The sequence below is a fragment of the Moschus berezovskii genome, chromosome 21 (assembly GCF_049115385.1).
Source record: "Moschus berezovskii isolate FMDL1 chromosome 21, NW_MosBer_1.0, whole genome shotgun sequence".
NCBI lineage: Eukaryota > Metazoa > Chordata > Mammalia > Artiodactyla > Moschidae > Moschus > Moschus berezovskii.
The window spans coordinates 36740446-36759209 of record NC_142480.1 but is presented as its reverse complement, the minus strand read 5'-3'; the positions used below and the strand labels follow the sequence as shown (position 1 = coordinate 36759209).

The 18764-nt window shown below is 39.3% G+C and overlaps 1 protein-coding gene across 2 annotated transcripts in view; it reads left to right on the top strand.

Annotated features, from left to right (window-relative positions):
- Positions 1-18764, top strand: part of SIN3A (SIN3 transcription regulator family member A) — a 64242-nt gene that overhangs the window by 8230 nt on the left and 37248 nt on the right. For both annotated transcript variants that reach the window (XM_055418114.2, XM_055418113.2), the window contains exons 2-3: positions 11594-11815; positions 17232-17408. In XM_055418114.2, the coding sequence (XP_055274089.1) occupies positions 11627-11815; positions 17232-17408 (366 nt within the window). In that variant the 5' untranslated portion in view covers positions 11594-11626. The remainder of the gene's footprint in view (positions 1-11593; positions 11816-17231; positions 17409-18764) is intronic.

Below are 18764 nucleotides of genomic sequence, written 5' to 3'. Positions count from 1 at the left end.
ATACCACTATAGGTTGAATGTGTAAAAAGTACAGAGAGCTGTAAGGAATTCGGCGGAGAGCCCAGCTTTTGGTGGGAAGAGGAAGAAGGGACGCTGAATAAGAAACAGGAGGGAGGAGTCTGAAACCAGAGCCAGTTTAAGGGAGTTGTTCGACATCTCTCAAAATACCCAGAGAATGCTTTGGAGTGTTAGAAAGGGTGGCATTGTATTGAAAATGGCACATGGATTGTCTGTCTTCCAGAATTTGTGAATCCTTTTTTCTTCAGTTGGCAGATGTGATTGCTTCCCCTGCTTAGGAAGGTAGTTAAGAAGCACAGGGAAGAAATTATAAACTTTGGGTAACTTTTCGTTACTCTGTTAAGCTCAAGATATTTTATTAATATGGTCAACTGTTATTTCCTAATACTTTTCCTCCACCTACCTTCCTGTTTCTGTTACTTTAATAAGTGAGTAGTCAAAGTATTAGGATTTTAATATTTTTCTTGTTACAGTTAAATAATTCCTGGGTTTTGTTTTTTGTTGAGATTAAGGTCAAATAATCGAGATGCATCCTGCAGCATACTTGGGTAGTCTTGAGTTCTAAGTATTTCAAGGAGTGTTGTTTTTCTGGCAGACATCTTTTTAAATTTGAATTTTAATTGTCTTTTAACAACACATTAAAAACCTTTGACATCTCTTCAGTTATGTAATTTTCTTTTGAGGTCTGTTTCTTCAAAAAGCAAGCCCTTCTCCCCCAAAGTCCCAAAAGACATGCACAGTGGGATTTGTTGTCAGATATAACCAAATGCAGATTTTTTTTGTCCTTGTATATTTGCAGGACAGCAACTTGATACTGATTTTCCTCAGGGAGAGCTGCACTAGCAGCTCACAGTTCATCTAGATTGGGACTTTATTTTCTCCATAGCCTCAGTGTCTAGGACAGTCCTGGCATACAATAGGTCATAGATAAGTAGTTTACAAACTGAACTCTAATGACATTTTATAGTTTGATAACTAGAGGACATCCTGGAGTGTGAAGTCACGTGGGCCTTAGGAAGCACTACTGTGAACAAAGCTAGTGGGGGTGATGGAGTTCCAACTGAGCTATTTCAAATCCTAAAAATGATGCTGTTAAAGTGAGATGGTTGCATGACATCACTGACTTGATGGACATGAGTTTGAGTAAACTTTGGGAGTTGGTGATGGACAGGGAGGCCTGGCAGACTGCAGTCCGTGGGGTCTCAAAGATTGGGACACAGCTGAGCGACTGAACTGAACTGAAAGTGCTGCACTCAATATGTCAATAAATTTGGAAACCTCAGTAGTGGCCTCAGGACTGGAAAAGGTCAGCTTTCATTCCATTCCCAAACAGTGTTCAAACTACCACACAGTTGCGCACATTTCACATGCTAGCAAGGTAATGCTCAACATACTTCAAGTTAGACTTCAACTGTACATGAACCAAGAAGTTCCAGGTGTACAGGCAGGAACTGGAGATCAAATTGCCAACATCCATTGGATCATAGAGAAAGCTAGGGAATTCCAAACAAATATTTACTGCTTCACTGACTATGCTAAAGCCTTTGACTGGATCACAACAAACTGTGGAAAATTCTTAAAGAGATGGGAACACCAGACCATCTTACCTTCCTCCTGAGAAACTTGTATTCAGGTCAAGAAGCAACGGTTAGAACGAGACATGGAACAACAAACTGGTTCAAAATTTTCAAAGGAGTATATCAAGGTTGTGTGTTATTACCCTGCTTATTTAACTTATATGCAGAGTACATCGATACCAAGCTGGATGAAGCACAATCTGGAATCAAGATTGCCGAGAGAAATAATCAATAACCTAAGGTGATTGTGGCATCCAGTCCCATCACTTCATGGCAAATAGATGGGTGGGAGGAGGGAATGGAAACAGTGGCAGATTTATTTTCTTGGGCTCCAAAATCACTATGGATGGTGACTGCAGCCATGAAATTAAAAGACGCTTGCTCCTTGGAAGAAAAGCTTTGACAAACCTAGACAGTGTATTAAAAAGCAGTGACATCACTTTGTCGACAAAGGTTCATCTAGTCAAAGCTGTGGTTTTTCCAGTCATGTACAGATGTGTACAGATGTCATGTACAGATGTGAGAGCTGGACCATAAAGAAGGCTGAGCACCAAAGGATTGATGCTTTCAAATTGTGGTGCTCGAGAAGACTGAGAGTCCCTTGGTCTGCAAGGAGATCAAACCAGTCAGTCCTAAAGGAAATCAACCCTGAATAGTCATTGAAAGAACTGAAGCTGAAGCTCCAGTGCTTTGGCCACCTGATGCGAAGCGCTGAATCATTGGAAAAAAACCCTGATGCTGGGAAAGATAGAGGGCAAGAGAAGAAGGGGGTGACAGAGGATGAGGTGGTTGGATGGCATCACTGACTTATGGACATGAGTTTGAGCAGACTGTGAGAGATAGTGGAAGACAGGAAAGCCTAGCGTGCTGTGGTTCGTTGGATTGCAAAGAGTTAGACACGACTTAGCAACTAAATAACTAGAGGATACCTCTGTTTAGTTGGCAGTTGGCTTCAAAATTAGTTAGGCTTTTATTGGTAGGAATTTCTAACTGATCCATATCCTTTTTGCTCCTCCCTTCTTTTGCTTTTGTTTTCCTCACCCACTCTTCTTTGTGAGTGCCTGCATGTTAGTTGTATTTACCAGCATCGTGGTGGTGAATGTTTCCTCAGTTCTATTGATATCCTTGAACCGCACGGAGATCCAACCAGTCCATTCTAAGGGAGATCTATCCTGGGTGTTCATTGGAAGGATTGATGCTAAAGCTGAAACTGCAATACTTTGGCCACCTCATGCGACGAGTTGACTCACTGGAAAAGACTCTGATGCTGGGAAGGGTTGGGGGAGGGAGGAGAAGGGGACGACCGAGAATGAGATGGCTGGATGGCATCACCAACTCTGTGGACATGAGTTTGAGTGAACTCCGGGAGTTGGTGATGGACAGGGAGGCCTGGCGTGCTGTGGTTCATGGGGTCGCGGAGAGTCGGACACGACTGAGCGACTGAACTGCACTGAACTGATTGGTATCCTCCAGGGCTAGGCTTGCTGATTTGCAGGCTGTTGAAGAATATACAGAGACACAATCCCTTATTTGCAGCTCTGAAATACAAGTGTTTTTGTTTGTTTGTTTTGGTAAGTTTGGAATTCAGAGGCACAACTTCCAAATTTTGGTAAGTTTGGAATTTGGTAATAAGGAATTCAGAGGCACAATCTGATCTAAGCTGTCCCACTCGGTGCAGAAATGTAAATGCGCTTGATTATGGAGAGCTAAACTATGCACCATATGCCTTTCCAAAATCTAAGCAATACTGATAACTCAAATTTCTATCACTGGAAACCTCTCCTCTCTACTGTAGAGGAACAAATCCAGTTGCCCACTTAATACTTCCTCTTGGATAGCTAATAGGCATCTTTGACTTCTTTCTTATTCACAGCAAATAAATACTATTTGCTCTATGTTCAAAAAACTATCCGGAATTTGACCACTTACCCTACCCCCAGCTGCAGCAGTGAATGTCACTAGCATCTCTATTTCTGGCTTGGATTATTTCAGTAGCACCTTAACTGTTCTGTTTTGTTACTGCCACTCTTCAATCTGTTCTCAACATAGCAACCCAAGGGATTCTCTGCTTAAAACCCTCCAGTGGCTTCCCATTTCAGTCTGAGTCTTTATTATGACCTATGAGAACAAACGTGTACTCTCTACCTATTACCCCCAACTCCATTACCTTTCTGACTTCATTTCCTACTAGTCTGTCTTTCCTCCATTCTGCTCCAACTACATGGCTTTTTCCCTTTTCTTGGAAAACGCCAAGCACATATGTATGTCAGAGTCCGCACTTACTGTCCCCTCTGCCTGTAATGCTGCTTCTACCGATCCCTACATGGCCAGCCCCTTACTTCATTTCATAAGTTACCTTATTAGTGAGATATTCTTTGGTCATTATTACCTAAAACTTTAAAAAATTCTCTGCTTTTTCTTCTTAGCATGTGTCACTGTCTAATATTTTGAACACTGTTTATTATCTTGTTTATTTCTCCCATTAAAATGTAAACTTCTGGGACTTACTTCCCTGGTGGTCCAGTGCAGGGGGTCTGGGTTTGATCGCTTGTCAGGTAAACCATCACTGTGCTGCAGTGGAGAGTTTGCATGCCACAAGTAAGAATCCCGCCTGCTGTAAGTAAGAACTGATGCAGGCAAGTAAATAAATAAATATATATTTTTTAACATGTAAACTTCCTGAGGAAGGAAAAGTTTGTTTTATTTTATTTGCATCTATATCCCTGGCTCCCAGAACAATGCCCGGCACACAGTATGTGCTTACTGAATATTAGAGGATGCATACATGTGTGAATGAATGATTTGGTTTCCATCACAGCAAAACACTATCCTAAGCACAGTGGAGGATACAAAGATGTTTAAAGGTTTGTGTGCCCATGTCTGTGTGGGGGCAGAAATACAGCTAATAGAGGGAATATGAGGTGAGTGGCACATCTGTCATCCACGGAACCACCTTGAATTCTGTTCTTTATAATGCTTTCTTTAAAGCTGCAGCTGACATAACTTCTGTTATACTTAATCTGTTTTATACTTGCCAGTTAATTTATAGAAACCTTGTCACACGAAGTAAATGTTAATGCCCATGAGAAGAGGGATACACAATGATTTCCTTTTTTTAAATTCCTCTACTGTTAATATTTAATTTTTTAAACTTTTCATTTTGAAATAATTTTAGGCTTAAAAAATTTGCAAAAATAATACAAAGAATTGCATATAACCTTCACCCAGATCTCCCAAATGCATCTAAAACTACAATACAGTGATCAAATCAGAAAGTGAATATTGGTACAGTTGTTAGTATCTTTTGAATTGAACTAAGCAGTTTCTTGTCCATTTTTTGTCTATAATATCAGTGTCAGTTAGACCCAATTTTAGTTTTTGAGTTTCTTTTTTGAGCAGTATTAACTACCTGTAAAGATTTATATTTCATGACTTTTTTAGAGGTCTTCAAAGAATAGACATTTACTTATTTTCTTTTTAATGGAATAAACTGGTTCTAGCTTTTACCGTTTATACATCTGACCTACATTGTAGGATCTTGATGATCTTAGTTATCCTGTATCTTGAAGCATTTTGGTCTTTCATCATCTTAGGAATTACTTTATTATTACTGATCAGTTATTCCCAACTATGCTAAAAAAAGAAAACCTAAAATAATAAGTGGAAAAATGATGAATTGCCTAGAAGGATGTGTTGTGTGCATGCGTGTCTACTCAGTTGTGTCTGACTTTTTGCGACCCCATGTACTTCAGCCCACCAGGCTCCTCTGTCCATGGGATTTCCCAGGCAAGAATACTGGAGTGGGTTGCCACTTCCTACTCCAGGGGATCTTCCCTGATCCAGAGATCAAATCTGTATTTTTTCATCTCCTGCATTGCAAGTGGATTCTTTATCACTCTACCACCTAGGAAACCCTAGAAGGATAATGCAATAGTAAATTTTTAAGTCATCATTACTGCAGTTTTCTTACAGCTTTGCCCAAAGCATTACAGCATCTTTCAAAAAAGTATAAAAGAAGTTGGGGGATGCCATCTGAAACATTATGTAAGATGTTACCAATTGAGTTATCTGAGTGAAGAGTAGATGATAGTTCTTTATGCTACTATTTTTATAGTTTTTTATAAGCTTTCATTCAACATATTTCATAACCTGTAATTCTTTATGTTCCTGCAATAATGGCAAAGAGGAAAAGTAACAGAGGAAGACGTTTCACAGTTATCAGAGGAACTAATAGATGAAAGTAATGGGGATCCCTGATGGCTTGGTGGTAAAGAATCCGTCTGCCAATGCGGGAGATGTGGGTTCAATCCCTGGGTGAGGAAGATCCCATGGAAAAGAAAATGGCAACTCCAGTATTCTTGCCTGGAAAATTCCATGGACAGAGGAGCTCGGCGGGTCCAATCCATGGGGTTGCAAAAGAGTTAAACATGACTTAGTGAGTAAACAATAACGATGCAACAGATAGCAACACTGTTGGCTACGATGGTGATGGTAGTATTGATTGCATAAGCCAAGCTGATGACTTTGAGGCTTTAGATGATAATATCCTGGATGAATTTTCTAAAACTGAAGAATTTATGAGTGGGCAATATATTTCTGAGGGTAGGGTGCAGGCTCATCCAGGAATCATTCAACTAGAAGGACTTAGGAATGCAGTATTTTCAACAAGAGTGTAAACCATTCCAATTTGCTAAAAGGATGTACAGTGGTATTCTACAAAAACTTACTTGACACCGTTTGTAAATGGACAGATGCCCAAAGTTGTGTTTGATGATGTGAGGGCAAAAACCAATAAAAACCCCAAAGTAATAATAAGCTAGAACTTTACTTGAGATAAGTCTGTGCATGACAGTTGATGACTAGTCAGTTGCATTTTAAAGGATATTGCTTATTTTGGTTATATATATCTTCAAAATCAGGGAGATGTGAAATAAAAATTTGGATTTGCAGCTTAAATTCTCATTAAAATTTCTAATGAAGGTGTTTCTAGCTCAAGTGTTTAATGATATGTTTTTCTGGCATACTGGAGTTAAAGGTGAATCACATGTTGTAAAGAAAGCAGTGTTACCATCTGCACGTACAAGATGATTGTCCTGAATCACCTTTTTAAAAACTGTTGTCACACTGTAGTATGATATAACTTCATCAAAGCTCACAAAAGGTATATTTCAAATGGAATTGTCATTATATTACTCCAGGTTTCTCAGCCTTGGCCCGATTAATATTTTGGACTGAATCATTCTCTGTCGTGGGGAACTGTCCTGTACACTGCTGTGTGTGTGGTAACATCCCTGGTCTCCATTCATGAGATGCCAGTAGCATCCCTCTTGTGGAATTGTGACAACAAAAAATGTCTTAACTAACATTGCCAGATGCACCCTGGAGGGGGGCAAAATCTCCCCAGGTTGGGGGACTGCCTCTTCGGAAAACTGTGAAATTACTTTTCAGGGGAGGCTTGGGCATCATATCTTGTGGTATTTTGAGGAAAATGGGTTGTTAATTTTGTTGAGCAGTTGTTCTAAGTAATGTGGGAAATCTAAATGGATTGACTTTTTCATTCTGGAAACATTTTTTTCACTTTCTAGCAGATTTAAATCCAGAAGTGGATTTTTGGACAGATTTTGAAGTAGACTGTGACAGGAGTTTTACTGGGTTGAAGTAATTATAGTCACTTGTGCTTTGGCAAAAATTTCTTTATTTTTGAAGAGAAGCTTTCCATTTTTTCAAGAATATTCATTGAAATAAAACTGACCAGGACACATTTTATGTGATTTCACGTGATGTAGTAAGAGAATAATTTTAGATTTTTCTTTTACTCTATAAGTGAAAGATCTTTAAAGAGTGCCTAATTCAAGATAATACCAACACAAGAGCAAGAGGCACTGAGGGTCAGCCATAAGTTAAGTGCATTTCAAAAGGGAAGCTGTGTGTTGAAACCCTGCATAATAAGGTGGTGTGTTCCATGCACACTATTACTTTGAGCTTATCTTGACTGAAAAAATTCTATTGTTTCTGTTTAAGCCAATGTGTGAAATTTAATCTAAATTAAGATTCTTTAAAGTTGGATTTTTCCATTTGGGTTTTAGTAATTATGGAGAAATTTCTGGATTTCTCGGAGGCCAATACTTAATTGTGGTTAAAGACATTTAGTTTGTAAAACTAGGAAATTAGTTTTTATTTTTCTTGTTCTGAATGGGTTAGCTTTTACCCTGCCCTTCTGTCTGAAATGTGTCCCATTCGCTCCTCCGTTGTTCTGTCCTACTCCAGAAGACTCCCCTGCAATGTCAGAATTATCCTGCTCTACTTACTTTATTTGGGAATTGTGATTACTTTGCCTGATGTTTAGGAGTTATTCCCACTTTTTATTATAACAAATGACCTGATGACTTTTTAGTGTTCTGTGCTATTGTTTGTTCACATTAGGCTTTCTTTACTCGTTTCTATCCCTCAGAATGCTTTTTTTTGCTTTTTAAATTCTGCCTTCTTAGAGTTTTGATAACAGGGTAACCTCCAAATCTGAAACAGTTGGAGACCATAGTCGCAGATGAAAATCATGTCAACTGAATCGGGGCTCGAAAGTAGTTTTCTAACTCTTGCAGCTCCATCATCTGGCGTTTAAATACTTTTTGGTTTCGTGGATTCATAGCTGTGGCACATTGGGCAATTTACTTAATCTTTGTGTTTCCGTTTCCTTATTTATAAAATAGAGAATAGTAGCACCTTGCTTACAGGGTTGTTGAATGAATTAAATTATTACTAGTGTAGAATAGTGCTTGACACTCAATATATGCTGCTGTTATGTTAATTATTATCTTTCCCTTCTGCGTGCAATATTTGAGCATCTGTGATGAGTATCTGGAAAGTGGAAATGCCCTACAATCAGTGAGAAAGAATTTTGAAGGCTAACTTAAGAAATTTGAATTTTTTTTTTTTTTTTTTTTTGCTGCACTGTGTGACCTGTGGGCTTTTAGTTTCCCAACTAGGGATTGAACCCAGGCCCCTCAGCAGTGAGCGGGCTGAGTCCTAACTAATGGACCACCAGGGAAATCCTGGATTGATGGATTTACAACTGGATTGGATTTGCATTTGAAGCCAATCATTTTAAAAGCAGTGTGGACTTGATGGGAGAGAGGCTGAAAGGTGTTAGTAACGAAGGATGATAAGGTCCCAGAATGAGGGGTTGCCTGTATGACTAGGGGAGAAGCAATTGATTTAAGAATCATTTAGGGAATAGAATTAAGAGTGGTAATTGTTAAAGAAATTAAGGGCAGCTCACAGAAAGTACAGACCTTGGGCAGCCTCTTCAGTATCATAGAGATGGTCTGGAAGGCATACTCTAGAGGCAAATTAAGTTAACTGCTTTATAGAATCACACTCACTTTATAAAGGAAATGATATTTTAATAGCTAAAAGATTGGACATGATCTCAGAATAAAGCATAGTTCTCTAATATTTAACCTTTGGAAAACTCACTGCAGCCTCCTCCCCCTTCTTTTTCATCTTCCCATAGACTTGTCCGTAGACCAGCATTTCGGAATAGCTTCCCAGGTGGGGCAGTGGGAAAGAAGCTGCCTGCCAATGCAGGTGACTCAGGTTCAATTTCTGAGTCAGAAAGGGCCTCTGAAGAAGGAAATGGCAACCCCCTCCAGTATTCCTCCGGGAGACTTCCATGGACAGAGGGGAGCTAGGTGGGCTACAGTCCATGGGATGGCAAAAAGTTGGACACATAGCGTGTACGCACACAGAGTAGTCTAATTACATCCTTTTGCAAATAAGAAAACAGGACGAAAGTTACATAGCTTCAAGTCAGTGTAGACTAGAACCCAGATCTTGACAGGTACTCTAGTCTTTTTTCCATAGTCTGTGCCGTGATCTTCTGATCTAAATTTGGTTTTCCATTTATGAGGTATTGACTGGCTTTTGGTTCCAGGGATTAATCGCAGATGTGTTTAAGCATCTAGGTTCCATGCCAATAGAACCCAAGATCAAACTGTGATCTTAGAACATGGGTTTACATAGAAGCTAAAGCTGAAACTCCAATATTTTGGCCACCTCATGCGACGAGTTGACTCACTGGAAAAGAGTCTGATGCTAGGAACGATTGGGGGTGGGAGGAGACGGGGACGACAGAGAATGAGATGGCTGGATGGCATCACCGACTCGATGGACATGAGTTTGGGTGAACTCCGGGAGTTGGTGATGGATAGGGAGGCCTGGCATGCTGTGATTCATGGGGTCGCAAAAAGTCGGACACGACTGAGGGACTGAACTGAACTGAACAGCCAAAAAGTCTTTAAGACTTTTCACTCTGTCCATTTATTAGACTTACTCCCAAATAGGCTGAGATTGAGTGTTCATAGTCAGCTGACTGGTAATTCTTAAGTATCAAATAGCATGTGTGAATCTGTATTTCTAACTTCTTAATATGTCTGAAAATTTTTGAAATACTGTGCTAAATATGTTACTTCATACTAGAAAAGCCTAGGAAGACATAATCAGTTAAGACAGTTTAAATTATTTCCCCTCGGCAGCCATCAGCAGTATGTTTTCAACTCCAGTTAACTGAATTCAACATATTATCATATAAATTTGGGAGACAGTCCTTTGATCTAAATTTATAGTCAGTAGGAACTTCCTGGCGATTCAGTGGTTAAGACTCCACGCTTCCTATTCAGGGGGCTTGGTTTCAATCCCTGGTAGGGGGACTAGGATCTCATATCCCTCACAGCAAAAAATACAGTATAATCAGCAGAAAGATTAATTATGGCTTGAGATTTACAGAAAGATAATATTGAAAATGGCTGGCTTGCAGATAAAACAGTTGTCCTCCTGTGTCAGAGTCTAACTTAGGTTTGTGAGAGTGAGAACAACCCAAGACGCTCTTTCAGGGCTGAGCACCCGAGTGACAGGCATGCTGAAGATGATGGCGAGGCTGGAGAAGAGTTGAAGCAGCCTCGAGGAGTCCTTGTGAGGATTGCTTCCCCTCAGGGCATGCACACTCCCAGGAAATGAGGAAAAGAGATTTGGGTGTGTTTAGAAAGTAGGTAACCCACTCCCTGACAATTTTAAAAAGAATCTTGCTTTAGATGGAGTGGCTAGTGAAGTCTATTACTGTATGTTTAATCTTCTCACCACAGCAGCGGGTATCTTTCTTAAGCTATTTTTTGTGACCAGAAAAGTGGTAGGGCTTGGTCCCATTTTGTCTTTGGCTGACTAGAGCTCTCTTTCTTATTGATATGCTTGTATTAATGATACCAATGTTGGAAAAGCTCCGAAAAGACCCATCTGGTTTCCTGGCCAGCGTGTTACTGGACTTTGTGCATTGCGGGAAAGGAAGTATTCCTGTACAGGGGGATTATTAAACTGGGGGGTTCTGGATCACTTTAGGATTTGAGAATATAAGGAGAAACCTTACTAATGGTCAGTTTCAACCTTATTTTATTTTTGAAGAAATAAATTTACATGGAATGAGGTGCTTATTGGGATGTACATAGTTTCTTAAATTGGCAAGTTTACAACCATTGTCCTCTTACTACTGGCCTAGTATTCTATGATACCATTTAATTGTTGAAACATTTCATACTTTAAAAATTAGACCACAATTATAGTACTAGCTTTTGAGAGGAGTTAGGAAGAAACACTTGAATGTTTTTATAACCGGTGAATAATATAATTAATATTAGGGATGATGGCACTTGAGAAAACCAGAGAATAAAGAAAGGTGTATTTGTGTGTTTCTAAATTGGAGGCTATTTTTCAACTCTGCAGTATCAAGGTAATTCAAACTGGGTTATTATTTACGTTTTTGTCTCTCAGTTATGATCATCTGTCCACTGTTGGGAGTGTGTGGTCCCCCATGCACTTAAACTACCCAGTGGTCATCTCTAGATGCAGTAGATAGTCATTGACTCCAGGAGTTGAAATTTTGGGTGACTGGTCGTACATGTTATATTGGAGTGCGAATTGGTTTGCATGTGGTTGCTTTTTTTTTCCTGCAGGTTTTGTAGTGCATCCCTGAGCATGAGCGCAGAATGAAGCGACGTTTGGATGACCAGGAGTCACCGGTGTATGCAGCCCAGCAGCGTCGGATTCCTGGTAGCGCAGAGGCTTTTCCTCACCAGCACCGGGTGCTTGCGCCTGCCCCTCCCGTGTATGAAGCGGTGTCTGAGACCATGCAGTCAGCCACAGGGATCCAGTACTCTGTGACACCCAGTTATCAGGTAAGCTGGAGCCCAGCATGGGACTAGGATGAAGGAGGAACACTGCTGATTCATCCAGTTACAGAGTTTTTATTAAACATTCAGGTATTAAAAATCTATTTATGGGCTATATGTAAGGTATAAAAAATAATGTAAACAATGTACACGTGTGTATTTACCACACATTTTTTGAAAAAGAGTGTTGTTGTAACCTTTGAAGTTTATCGTGTCTTTCTGTGGTCCCTTTTGCTTTTCTGTCCCTTTAGAGGTAGCCACTAATCTAAACTGTATTTATTATTTCCATGACTTTCTTTAGTGTTTTAAAATCTTTTTTCTCATTGATTGAAGTATAGTTGATTTAACAGTGTTGTGTTAGTTTCTGCTGTACAGCTCGGTGAATCACTTTTATATATACATGTATCCACTCTTTTTTAGATTCTTTCCCCATGGAGGCCAATACAGAGTATTGACTAGAATTCCCTGTGTTATATGAAACCATTTTATTTATACATATAGACAATGAAGTTGTTTAGTTTGGGTATTTTTGAACTTGTATCTAAAGTAAAAATGTATATTTTCTTCTTTGAATCATTTTTTTTAACCCATTCAGTGTGGTTCCTAAGACATCCATTTTCATGTATGTGACCAATTAAGTAGAATTTTCATTCAGTTATGAATTATATGAATATATTTAATTAATTTATCCATTCTTCTGTTGATAGAGTATCAAGCTGTTTCCAGATTTTCCTGTTAGACAGGAGCTTCAGTGAGTGTTCACAGGTGTTCCTAGTGCAGTGGTACTCACAGTGGCAATCCCTGACAAGATAAGCTTGCACCAGACTATGAGTCGGTGCACTACATATTTTATCAAGAAGGTCTTGCTATGGAAATAAAAAAAGGCAGTGGAATTAAACAGTGTGTTTATTAGTGAAGTAGTTGGTTTGCATTCTGGTGTAAGCTGCTTATTTTTGCAGACCATTCTGCAGGTCTGCTTATTTAACTTATATGCAGAGTACATCATGAGAAACGCTGGGCAGGAGGAAGCACAAACTGGAATCAAGATTGCTGGGAGAAATATCAATAACCTCAGATATGCAGATGACACCACCCTTAAGGCAGAAAGTGAAGAAGAACTAAAGAGCCTCTTGATGAAAGTGAAAGAGGCGAGTGAAAAAGTTGGCTTAAAGCTCAACATTCAGAAAACTAAGATCATGGCATCAAGTCCCATCACTTCCTGGCAAATAGATGGGGAAACAGTGGCTGCTTTATTTTTTTGTACTCCAAAATCACTGCAGATGGTGACTGCAGCCATGAAATTAAAAGATGCTTGCTTACTCCTTGGAAGGAAAGTTATGACCAACCTAGACAGCATATTAAAAAGCAGACATTACTTTGTCAACAAAGGTCCGTCTAGTCAAGGCTATGGTTTTTCCAGTAGTCATGTATGGATATGAGAATTGGACTATAAGGAAAGCTGAGCACTGAAGAATCGATGCTTTTGAACCGTGGTGTTGGAGAAGACTCTTGAGAGTCCCTTGGACTGCAAGGAGATCCAACCAGTCCATCCAAAAGGAGATCAGTCCTGGGTATTCATTGGAGGGACTGATGTTGAAGCTGAAACTCCAGTACTTTGGCCACCTGATGTGAAGAGCTGGCTAATTTGAAAAGACCCTGATGCTGGGAAAGATTGAGGGCAGGAGGAGAAGGGGACAATAGAGGATGAGATGGTTGGATGGCATCACTGACTCAATGGACATGGGTTTGGGTAGACTCTGGCAATTCGTGATGGATAGGGAGGCCTGGTGTGCTGCAGTTCTTGGGGTCACAGAGTAGGACACAACTGAGCGATTGAACTGAACTGCAGGTCTGACACAGTAGGAAGTTTGAGTATCTAGGAGAGGGTTTGCTGGGCCATGGGTACATACATCTTCACCTTTAGCAGGTAACGTCAAACTTTTCAGAGCTATCCCAGTTTATTTCTATTACTCCAGCACTGTATATTCCTGTCATTGCATATCTTGATCAGCACTGATCATTCATCTCTTGTCTGTTCATTCTTTTTTGTAAAACTATATATTTGTGTTTTGCCCTTTTTAATTATGAAAGTAAATGTCACTGTTTTAAAAACAAAAGATATAATGTGACTTCTTCCTCTGAGCCCTCAGACTTAACCCCACTGGCTGCATTTCTCGGGTATTCAGAGTTTTCTCTGCATGTGCAGGCATGTTTATTTACCTTTAATTATCTAGATGCCTTCCCTCTTTACATAATTTAGGCCGTACAGTGGATACTGTTTTGTTATTTCTTTTCACTTAATATGTAGTGGACAACTTTCCACTTGAATATATGTATAGATCCAAGTAATTAAAATATATATATGTATATATATATATTTATTTACTCGTCTGCTCCAGGTCTCAGTTGCAGCATGCAGGATTTTTAGTTGTGGCGTGTGAACTCTTAGTTGTGGCATGTGGGATCTAGTTCTCTGACCACAGATTCAGCCTGGGCCCCCTGCATTGGGAGCTTGGAGTCTTAGCCACTGGACCATCAGTGCACATCCCAAGTAATTTTTTAAAAAATCATTCAGTTCAGTTCAGTCACTCAGTCGTGTCCGACTCTTTGCGACCCCATGAATCACAGCACGCCAGGCCTCCCTGTCCATCACCAACTCCCGGAGTTCACTCAAACTCATGTCCATCGAGTCGGTGATGCCATCCAGCCATCTCATTCTCTGTCGTCCCCTTCTCCTCCTACCCCCAATCCTTCCCAGCATCAGAGTCTTTTCCAGTAAGTTAACTTGTTGCATGAGGTGGCCAAGGTATTGGAGTTTCAGCTTTAGCATCAGTCCTTCCGATGAACATCCAGGATTGATCTCCTTTAGAATGGACTGGTTGGATCTCCTTGTAGTCCAAGGGACTCTCAAGAGTCTTCTCCAGCACCACAGTTCAAAAGCATCAATTCTTCAGTGATCAGCTTTCTTCACAGTCACATTGCATATATAATATTCCATTCCAGGTCAGTCAGAACCATAACTTACGTAACTAGTCTAGAGAGGCACAAGTTGGGCTGGCACAGGAGTTCCCTGGTAGCCTGGTGGTTAGAATTCTGGATTTTCACTGCTGTGGCATGGGTTCAGTCCCTGGTCAAGGAACTGAGCCCCTGCAAGCCATGTGGTGCAGCCAGAAAAAATAAAGTAAAAATGAAAAAACGGTTTGGCTGGTACTGGTAATATAAATTGGTTTAATCTTCCTTGAGAGCGACTCGATGGGCATGAGTTTGAGTGAACTCTGGAAGTTGGTGATGGACAGGGAAGCCTGGCGTGCTGTGATTCATGGGGTTGCAAAGAGTTGGACCAGACTGAGCGACTGAACTGAACTGAGAGCAATTTGATAGTTTTGTATCAAAGTTGTTATTTTTTTATCTAGCAATTCCATATCTAGGAATTTATTATAAGAAAACAGTCAAGGAAGAGGGAAACCTGGATGAAGTAGGAAATGGTAATTCCTTAGGTGTTACTCCTCCACTGGAGCCCGCCTTGCAGCAGTATAGTGCCTTTGAATGGGGCTGGGGGATGGGGGGGCAGTCAGAGGACTGCTGCAGATCACATCATTAGCTTAGGACTTGGAGGAAAGAAAGATGGTGTGTTTTCCTTGGGTGATTACTTTTGTCTGAACTAGTTCACGACTTTCTCCTACACCTGGGATAGTCACATTTATTCCTATACCAGAAACTATAATGTGCTCTTATAAAACCAGCCATCACAAATATTTGTAAATGCTAGTTAAGTCTTACAAAAACCCATTCAGTACATGCAAGTTGTAATATAAAAAGCTCAGAAACATATAACTCTTCTTACAAGTATTAGAGCTTTTCAAATCGTCTAAATAGTTTCTTTTTACTCCTAATGTTTATTGTTTCTGTGGATTTGTAAATAGTTGCTCTATTTCCCACCGGGGGAGCCTGGTGGGCTGCCGTCTATGGGGTCACACAGAGTCAGACACGACTGAAGTGACTTAGCAGCAGCAGCAGCTCTGTCCAGGGTAATCTTTGTAAATCTGTGGGAACTTGGGGAAAGAAAACATTCTTAAGTTGTAGTACTTAGTTTACATTGTTTTAAAAGTGTCATGTTATTTAGTCTCCTTACCTTGGAGATGTGGCATATCAGGTGTATTGTCCTTAGTTGTTTTCTGTAGTGAGAAGTTCTGAAATAGGAAAATTTTTAAAGGTTTGGGAATTTTGTATAACACTTCTTGCAGTAGAAATAGAAGGAAAGGGGCCTGTACTTCTATTGTAACCCTAAACTTTTAAGAGGACAAGAGAGAATAGATAAGAAATATGTTTCATGTTAGACCACTGACAGTTGGGAAAATTTTTAAAATTTTTTATTTTAAAAGTAGTAAATAAGGGGAATTCCCTGAGTCCTAGTCCAGTGGCTAGAGACTTGGAGCTTTCACTCCAGGAACAAATAAGATTATACAGAATAAATAAAACAAAATAAAAATATTCTCTAACCCTACCGTCACAAAATAAAATGGTCACATTTTACTATATATTTGTTGTCTAGGATTTAAAATTTTGTTTTTTTTTTTCCTGAATGTTAATTTTCTTATTCTAGGATAGTTGATTTGCAATGTTTTGTTAGTTTCAGATGTGCAGTACAGTGTGTGTTTGTGTGTGTGTGTATGTAGGATTCTTTTCCATTACAGTTTATTACCAGATCCTGAGTATAGTTCCCTGTGCTATACAATAGGTCTTTGTTGGTTATCTGATTTATATATAGTGTGTGTATATGTTAATTCCAAACTCCTAATTTATCCTTAGTATATTATATATACTGCTTTGTGTAATGTGCTTTAAAAAATTATTTAAAAGTTTAATCCATGTATGCAACACATGAATACATTCAGTTTATGGATTGTGAACATTTTTAAGTGTTAAAATATTTGCCTCTCTATCAGTGCTATTCAGACTGTGGTCCACAGATGGTTGATGTGAATACTTTCATACTAGTCTGTAATGAGATAAATACAGAAATGAAGTGTTTAGAAACTTCTTTAGCAAATGGACATTGTAATTTTATGTCTGTAGAACCTTGTAATAAAAAATAAGGGTTTATGTATTTTTATCTCACATTATATATAGTAATTCATTTTTATTGTATTTCATAAAAGTAGTAGTCCATGAAGGATCAGAACTTAAGAAACAAGAAAAACTGGTCCTTCGCCACAGATAGTTTGAGATATACCGACCTATATAATTTTTAATAGCTGTAGAATTCTGCTATAAGATGGGTGGGCTATAATTTATTTCACCAATTCCCTTTTGTGGGAAATTTGGGTTTCTGGTAATCTTTTCTGTGTGTGTGTTCTTTGGAGGCGTTTGGGGAAGAATGCACGAGCCTTGAAGCTTCTCCTCAGTGTTTTGTCTGTTCTAGGTTTCAGCAGTGCCGCAGAGCTCCAGCAGTCATGGGCCCGCCATCGCAGCGGTGCATAGCAGCCATCATCACCCCACAGCTGTGCAGCCCCACGGAGGCCAGGTGGTCCAGAGTCACGCTCATCCAGCTCCACCAGTTGCACCAGTGCAGGGACAGCAGCAATTTCAGAGACTCAAGGTGGTATTCTGCACCTTCCATTTCTCTTAGCAGGCAGCATTGGCTTCAGCTTGTTACTAGTGGTGTTAGAGCTATTTACAGTAGGCTGGGGGGTGAATGACAAGAAGTCTTACTTTGTTTTTGTTTGGAAACCTATTTAGATTTCCTGTCTTAGCATCTTGTGCCTGATCCAGAGAATACATTCAAGAGATGTTTTTGGAATGAATGTGTCGTGTTCAAACGTTCCAGGATGAAGGAGCTATTTTCATATGAAATAAAGTCCATTTTTTGGATGCCTGCTTTTGAACTGTTAGTTCCTAGCATGGAATAAGGTTTTATTAACATACACATGGTTGACTACAGTCCTGTATGGTAAATGGACCCAAGTATTATGGTTTAATCATCTTCTTTATGACTAACTGAATTGGCTAGCATCATCAAGTCCATCCTTAGTAAATCACATGCTCCTTTGGGGAAACATCTATGAAGTTTGGGAAAGGTAATCGTGAATAAAAAGTCAGTGTTTTCATCTGATCTACTGAGTGTATGCTGTAGGTTTTCAACACTTTGAAATTCAAGAGGCATCCGTGGAGAAATGAAACTTCCATTTCCAGCTAACCTCCTTTCTCTGTTTAGTTGAGTGTTACTTTTCCAAATGTGTGATTATGGTAGTAAGTTTTCCAGATTTCTTTTTTTTCCCCTAGTTTTTGTATAAAATTTGAAATCAAGTGCAAGAAGTATAAAACTGAAGACCTATAAAGAGATAAGAGGTTGAATATTTGGTCATACAATTGTAGTTATATCAAGTAGCTTGCAAGTAGGAATGAACAATGTATCCTTAAAAGACACATCTATGTGTAGCAGATATTTCATCTCTCTCTCTCTTTGGTACTTAATCTAGTTCTCCCTGACTCCTGCCCTCATTGTTTGGATTCTCAAGAACTTTAACATTGGCCTAAAGAAATTAAATGTTACATAAAGAAAAGCACACTAAACCTAAGCTATATAGAGGGATTTTGTGAAATTTACTCTGTATATTAGCTTAAGTCATTACGAGTTGACTACGCATAAACATAGTCCTAAAGAGAGTAAAAATTATTTGGGCCTGAAACTTTGGGCTCTGTCTTTGGGAAAATATTTGTAAGCTATATCAATGTTTTCCTTCAAACATTTTTACTGTCTGTTTGTAGAGTGGTGGCTGTATACCAAAATGTATTATTGTTACACACTTAACACTTCACTGAGTCCTGAAAAAAAATTTTAAGTTGGTTTGGTGTGACTAAATTCCATATTAATACTGTATTCAGCAATTGATACCTTAATGTGGCAAAAGCACTTATAACTTACTTACTAAACGAACAAAAATATATATTTATT